At 45.6% G+C, this 8214-nt stretch overlaps 1 protein-coding gene across 1 annotated transcript; it reads right to left on the bottom strand.

The window, feature by feature from the left end:
- Window positions 1–497: 497 nt before the first annotated feature.
- LOC135495051 (uncharacterized) lies at window positions 498–2827 on the bottom strand. The gene is made up of 2 exons (XM_064783453.1): window positions 692–2827; window positions 498–569 (listed from the first exon to the last, which is right to left on the bottom strand). The coding sequence occupies exons 1-2, from the start codon at window positions 2825–2827 to the stop codon at window positions 498–500; spliced, it is 2208 nt and encodes a 735-aa protein (XP_064639523.1).
- Between the last annotated feature and the right edge of the window lie 5387 nt (window positions 2828–8214).

Below are 8214 nucleotides of genomic sequence, written 5' to 3'. Positions count from 1 at the left end.
GGAACCGATCATGTGCTCCCAAGCGCCACCCATATGACTGGCGCAGGGAACATTCATGTCAAAGTTTACCCAATCGCAGTCATCTTTGGGTAACTCTTGTCTTATCTTATCTTGATCCATCTCACTAAGGGCGGCGGTCAGCTCATTTTGACCACCGACAAATTTGGTCCCCCTGTCACATCGCAACTTTACTACAGAACCTCTGCGACAAACAAAGTGCCTATAAGCGTTGAGAAATGAATCGGTTGTGAGGAAATTGGCAGTTTCTAGATGGATTGCACGGCTTGTCAAACAACTGAAGAGCACCTCCACCGTTTTGGCGTACTGCGCCCCCCCCCTTTATCAGGAAAGACCCAAAGAAATCGACAGCGGAATAAGTGAAGGGAGCGTCGGGCTCCAATCTATCAATGGGCAGGTCTGCCATCCTCTGACCACATGGTGCACCCCTGAGCTTACGGCATCCAACGCAGTTCATGATGAACAAGGTAACAGCCACTCTAGCCCGTATGATCCAAAAACCTGCTTGCCTTATGCTGTTCAAGGTCATTCCTCTCCCGGAGTGGGCGCATCTGCTGTGATAGTGAGAGATGATCAATCTACCAACGTGGGTGTTCTTTGGTACTAAGACGGGGTGTTTCACGTTGTCTGGCATGGAGGATCTGCCGAGACGCCCCCCCCCCCCCCCCCCAACTCTTAAGACCATCTCATCATCTAAGAAAGGATCCAATGAGTAGAGATTGCTTCTGCCTTTGACCGTTCCCTTCCAATTTTCATCCCTTTGCTTCTTCAGTGTCTCGATCTCAGAAGAATAGGACTGCTGTTGAACGAACCTGAGAGTCGTCGTTTCTGCCTGCTGTAGGTCTTCAGTGGTCACTGGAGTGTACTTCTCTCGGTCCTTGAGCCTCAGCTTCTCCATGTACTTCTTACAGATGGCAACAGCTCTCTTCAGCCTGAACCATGAGGAGTAGTAATCAAACCTATATGTCATGTCCCCATACTGCACAACATCCACCTTGGTTCTAAGGACGGTCTTCTTGAGCTCTGGATCTTCTGGAGAAACCGGGTGGTGGTCCTCAGGAGTGGGCAGGATACCAGTCTTCAAGAACGGAGGCCCCTTCCACCATACACTGCAATCCTTCAGCTCACTCACGCTCATGCCTCTGGAAGCATAGTCTGCTGGGTTCTGGTCGGTGTCAACATATCTCCAGTTTGAGGGCGAGGTGGAATCACGGATTTCCTGTACACGGTTTGCTACGAAAATGTGAAATGTCCTGCTTTCATTCCCAATATACCCTAAAACCACCTGGCTATCTGTATAGAAGTGGTGCTCTATGTTGCTGTAGTCCAGCTCCTTATCCAGAAACTTGGCAATCCTAGCTGATGTAACGGCCGTGGTCAATTCAAGCCTCGGAATTGTAACCGTCTTCGATGGCGTCACCCTGGACTTGGCCATGACCAGCGCTGTGTCACATCTTCCCTCCTCGTCTGTCAATCTGACATAGCTACACTGTCCATAGCCTTCCATGCTTGCATCACTAAAGTGGTGAAGATCAGCAGATTTCAATTCGCCAAGCTCATCACCTTTGTAGCAACGGGGAATACTAACATCAGCCAAATCTTTCAAATCTGCTATCCAGCGTTCCCATTCACGTCTGATGTCGTCTGGTGTTGGAGCATCCCAGCCCGCTCCGGTTTCGCAAAGGTTCTTGAGGATTTTCTTGCCCTTGAGGACGAACGGTGAAACTAACCCGAGTGGATCGTACACAGAACTTATGACCGATAACAACCCTCTCCTGGTAAGGGGCTTGTCCCTCATCTCAATCTGGAACTCGAATGCGTCTGACTGGACACGTCTTACGATTCCAAGTGTCCTCTCAGTCGGTAGGTCATCGTTATTCAGGTCTATGCACTGGAAATCTTTGGCTCTCGAGGCAAGCGGGATCTGGTCCACAAATTGCTTGTGGTTGCACACATAGTCATGAAGATTGAATCCACCTCGAGCACAAATCTTCTGACCACTGACAACCAGGAGGATGATTTCCCCAGTAGTTAGCTCAGACTGGAGTCCATCGTCGACATAGAATGACCGTTTTATGAACTCTACCGTCTTGGGATCGAATTCATCCTTGAATTTCTCGGCAGTGGCCTTTAGCGCAAAGTTTGCGCAACCAGGTGACGAGGTAGCACCAAACAAATGAACAGTCATACAATACTCAACTAGCGGTTTGTCAAGATCGCCATTCTCCCACCAGAAGAATCGTAGGTAGTTTCGATGCTTGGGATGTACGCCTACCTGGTAAAACATCCCGTCAATATCGCAAGTAAATGCAATGGGGTTCTTGCGGAAGCGAATCAGGGCCCCTGTCAAATTATTAATCATATCTGGGCCACGGAGGAGATGCTTGTTCAGTGCCTCTCCGTCATACTCAGCCGCGCAATCGAACACTACACGGATTTTATTAGGTTTACGCGGGTGGTACACCCCATGGTGCGGAATGTAACAGACTGTGCCATCCTCCAAGTTGAGTTCCTCACTGGGAACACGTTCAGCATGGCCGTTGTCTAGGAGTTTCTTCATGAACCCACGGTAATCTTCGCTGTATTTGGCGTTCTTGTTCATCTTTGACTTGAGGCTGTTGAGACGTTTCAGGGCAAGGTTCCTGTTTTTTGGAAGTTTCAGCTCATCTTCTCTAAAGGGCAGTGGCATCTCGAAATGTCCGTCTTCACGTTGGCGTATCGCATCACTCACTATGGCAAGGAATCTACGGTCTTCTACGGACATCGCTTCACCACTACCAGGGATCTCGTTGAAGTCGCAATCAAACATGTTAGAAACCTCACTTGGGGAAATTTCCCTCACCTTTGTTCTGAACGCAAAGTGGGTTGAGACTACGTTTTTAAAAGAAGAAGCTACATTCTCGTCACCGGTTGCGCTGCTGCGGTTCATCAAACCAATCACACCCCATCCGAGATTTGTTTTCACACCATACGGATCATTGCCTTCGCCGGCTACTATCTCCAACGGGCGGATAGCTTTAACACAGTTGGTGCCAATAAGGAGACCGATCTCCACCTCGGCAAGATGAGGTGTGAGGCGGTCTGCAACAACTTCGAGATGGCGCCACTGTCTAGCGGTTTCAGGTCTAGGAATTTGTGACCTTCTTGCGGGAATAACATCACGGGTGTAGGCAACAGGTAGCGTTATATCAGTAGACTCGTTTAAACCTCTTATAACCACACCGCTAACTCTCTTACTGGTTACAATGGGTGAGTTTAAAGTAGGTGTTATCACCGGGTGTTAACACTAACACTAACACTAACCCCTAAGATTACACCAGAAATAAACTGCTCAGTGTCAACACCGTGTCAGCTAATCTCAGTTTAAAGTCGGTGTTTGGTGTTCCAGAAAGTGTTAGTGTTACACTAACACCAGACTTAATTTCTACTCAGTGTTATCGTGGCCAGAATTTCAAGCCATTTTCCATTGTACTAACACTAAAGCCCTAGGGATAACACCCGACCAGAGTTTACAGCTCTCAACTGGTGTTAGCAGCCATCTTGGATCAGAAAAGAGAATATGATATTTGTACCATTTCAACAAGTTGTAGCAGGGATTTTGGGACCGAATCGAGGACCAAATCATGTGAGACGAGCTGCTTTATCTACAGAGCCTGCAGAGAAACACTTGCGGTTAACAGATAATGAAATACAGGTGCTATCAACTGAATTTCATCACCACAGATCGGCCCATGGACAAGGTGGGGCCTCTTTCAATTCATCCCAGCGGCGAATTGACATTTTCTGTCATACCTGGCGTCAGGAGGCTATTATAGGCAGCATGCTTATACTCATGGGGTAGCAACCTGCACTGCTCTGAAATATACCCATGAAGTTGCTGACTACATGCAAGAAATAGCTCAGCAACACATCCGTCTGCCAGAACCTGCCAAATTTCAGGCTTTGTCCTTACCACTAAGGGACATGGATTCAAGGAATCATCCCAGGAAATTTGAATGTGGCACAGGGACTGGAAATATAATTTAGACTTCCCAAGTTTAGAAGATAAATGATATAGCCTACCTTTTGAAAACTTGGAAAAAAGCAAAAACCATGGAAACCAAAGCTTTTTCAAGATGGCCACTCTTGACACTAACACTAACACCGGTGTAACACTAACACCAGCACCGGTGTGACACGACACCTAGTTCTCAGAGGTTGAAATTAACACTGACACTAACACTAATCTCCAACACTAACACCAACACCTACTTTAAACTCACCCAGTGTCTTCACCAAGAACAGTAGCCAGTCTCAAGTCAACTTTCTCACCATCTACACCAACTTTCTCAAGCACAGAGTCAATAATGTAACAGGCGTCTGACTGCTCATCCAAGAGTGCATACACTAGCACACAGTTCTCTGCATTGCCTTCATGGTGTAGGAGTACAGGCACAATCAGTGAGTGCCAGGAACAGTCAGGCCCGCTAACATCACCAGACTCGGTACGATGAGAAACTACACTCTGGACAGCGTTACCGCTACTACTAGTAGTACTAGGCCTATATGAATTATCATGCAACAAAGTGGGATGTAGACGTTCACACTTATCACACCTACGCTTATGTTTACAATCTCGAACCCTATGGCCCCACTTAAAACATCCCAAACAAAAGCCATGTTTTTTAACAGTGTTCAGTCTCTCTTTAAGGTTCAGTTTCTTGAAATCAGGGCAGAAATCCAGGCTGTGGGATCCAGGGCAAGGGACACATTTGACATAGACGTAGTTGGAGGAAGCTGGCTTGTCGGCTGCCTTTGCACCATCATTCGAAGAAGAGGCAAATGTAGACGCTGTCGTCTTGGTAGTGGAGTTCCTAGGATTAGGAACCACATGTCTCCCATGGTCATGTGATGCTGTCTTCACGGGCTGCGCTAATGTCTAGCGGGACCTGTCGACGAGTGGGTTGCAGGCGATGCGTCTGGAGAAAGGGGGATAGTCGTCATGCACAACATCATCATCGTCATCATAGAGCCACCTATCCACAATGGCCAGCCACTTATCCTGGATGCCACGTGGCAACCTGTCGATGATCTTTTGCTGCTCACACGGGTCGTCTAGAACTTTGAGTTGACTAAGGGTAGACATTGCTGTCTCGCACTGAACCAAGAGGTCTGCCAAATCCCGCAAGGCTTTACCATCTCTGAATTTTACAGGCGGCCACTTCTCAATTCTCTCTCTGAACGATTTCGCCAACTTCAGTTTATCGCCAAATCTGTGGCTAAGGATTCTCATTGCCTTGTCGTAGGACTCGCTGTTGTTAACGGCAAGTAGTCCCTCGATACTTTTTCTCGCTTCACCCCCGGTGTATTTACCTAGATAATAGTTATGATCAGCGACACTAGGGCATCACTCGTCTATCAGCACACGATACGAGTTGAGCCAAACTGGGAAGGCAAAAATGTCCCCCTTAAACACCTCTGGCTCCTTCCTAGGCAAGCCATGATGCTGATCACGCAACACATCAGCAAGAGAGGCTATTACTGTAGCGATATCTTCACGTGGCTGATGACCATCAGCCCGAGCAGCTGTAGCACGTGCTAGGTCTAGTTCTGATCTTGCTCTTACTAGCTCACTACTGAGCCTAAGTTTCTCGAGTTCAATGTCCCGTCTGGCTATTCCTCCCTTAACTCACATTCACGCATGGTGGCCAGCGTAAGGGCGTCGTTGCCCGTCTGGCTCCGTCTCCGAGTATGGCGTCCAGCGGCTTCGGCTAGGGCATTCAGTCCCTCGAGCTGATCATCATCTTCACCATACATCTTGTCTTCGCCTTTACATCAGTGGCACGGAGAGTTTTACTGTCACTGCTAGCGTGTTACGAAAGAATCCAAATAAAACGTGTTCTGTCTAAATTCTCCTTTCTCTTTAATGACTCCAATTGGACGCCGGATTTGACGTAAAACTGTAAATACAGAATGATAACAAAACATAAAACACATGACAACAGTCAACAAGTTCCGGGAATGGATGAGCTGCAAGTGAAAACAACCCAAAATACCTAGTGGGCCTAGAATAATAGTAAGTCAGACCTCAAGTCTTCTCATAAAGTTCGAACAAGCCTAGGACTCAACAATCTACACATCTGTCAAGATGCTAGGGCTACCTGGCGGCGACCGGGCACACTATCTTGAGGGAATAAACGCACGAGACGCATCATAAAAACCCATCTACAGGCCTCACTTACGGCCAAGTATGCAACTTTAATGCATTCAGTGTAGTCTTTATACATTTACCTTTCTTAATATATACCTCTTTCCCGGCATATTCTCTTTTTGCAGTTGTAAATTTCACATCAAAGCGAAGACAAAATATTAGATAAAACTCATGCTTGATCTCTGGGCGAAAGCACTTGAGCGCCCCCTCCGGCTACTCCAAAACGGCGGAAAAAGTTGGAACCTGTGAAATTCAAAAATAAAACTACTAATTCCGCTCACAGCGGTCACATGGTTTGTTTTGCCGCCCCTTGGTGGTACCGGCGTATCAGGCAAAGGGCATTTAACATTTTGAAGTGGTTAGAATATATCAGTACCAACTGGTGGTATATCTTGCTTCTTCTTAGTACAATCGTTAAGCACCTTCCAGTCACCCTTTGAATCTCAACTTTTCACGTTCCGTATTATCTCTCTGAACTCTTGTTTCGTAAATGCATTCAAGCTTTTTTTCATATACATGTAGGCCCTAGTTTATGTATGAATAAATGGGGAAAGTGTCCAAAAATATTGTACTGGAAAATGTTTATCGATTATAGATCTACGTGTATTCATATCGCAATACTAAACGAACGTATATATATTCCACAATTTTATAACTTATTCCTGCTGTTTCACAATTTGCGTCAAACCACGAATATTTCATGCCGACTTACCGGCTGTGAATGTCAATCCTAAAGTCTCCTCCTTGTAAGATTTTGGCTTTGAAGTCTAGATGCACCGGTGTAGTAGTTTGAAGTGTCCGAGGAAAGAATGTCCGGGAGAAAAAGGATTCTACACGTATATTTATGTAGTGCCTTAGTACATTAGTCTGCATGAACATCAGGAAGGGAACAGTACAGTTTAAAATCTTCATGGATGAATTTGGCTACGTTGACCAAAAGCCACTTTCTTTGTGTGTTCAGTAGTTCAGAGAACTTCAATGCATTATAATGAGTTCTGTAATATCTAAGGATGAATTCTCTTCTTAGGCCAGTTAGAGCATTGCATTCAAACAGAAAATTAAACTCATCTCCAATACTATTCAGTGCCAGTGCCAGTGTCAGGCATTGAATAAACCCAGCTTCACATGTGGGATAATCTTTAGACTCCCGGCGAAAAAAAGGGGAGATAATGATACTTGATTGGATTGGATGTTCTCCGATTAGCAAATGCTGTTTTTCGATGAGTGTGACCATATCAACCAGCGAGGTGGAAACATAACGTGGTGTACAGTCCGTCGTCCGCCATCAAGCTGCAGTTAGAAAGAACACAATCGCCACGTTTTTGCAACACGAACGCCTTTCCATGTTGTAGTGATCCGGGGCTCCTTAGTAGTCCTTGGTCACTGCATCATTCCTGGAATTCTGAAGATTATACAAGTGGCGTGTTAAGAGTAGTGTGATGAGAAGGGGAACGACGTGTTATATCAGTGTCAATAAAGTGGATCCACCACAATTAGAAAGGTGAGCTTCCTTGTTAATTCATAATATAAGTCGACGGAAGAGCCGAGTCTTCACACTGGTGACAGCGGACGATTGCACATATTGACCCTAAATGTATTGACAGTCACAGTGCTCAGCTTCCAGACAAGGCACGCAAAGGCACTAATGTAACTCTAAATCCTTATAAAAACATAAACATTAAAAACCTCTTAAAGGCCTACGCCGTTCGTAATCACTTGTGGTCCGGTTACATAGAAATCCACTAATACACAATGCCGTAGTGCAGTTATTGTGAATACAAATTTGTTGAAACTTGGTATTCATAGTATTTGTATATCAGTCTCCACTGTGACAACGGCAATGGTGAAATTTAAATTTAGAATGTAATTCTGCAATTGGACATTTTTAAATTCAATTACAAATTAAAAATCTTTAACGAACGGTGTAGGGTTTTAATTAAACTCCTTAAACTCTGATGTTAGCCATCATCTACTGGAAATATAGAGCAGGAGCCCGTGGGGGTCAG

Source organism: Lineus longissimus, chromosome 10 (genome assembly GCF_910592395.1).
Source record: "Lineus longissimus chromosome 10, tnLinLong1.2, whole genome shotgun sequence".
Lineage (NCBI taxonomy): Eukaryota > Metazoa > Nemertea > Pilidiophora > Heteronemertea > Lineidae > Lineus > Lineus longissimus.
Note: the sequence above shows the minus strand (reverse complement) of the source record. Positions and strands in the feature narration are given on the sequence as shown.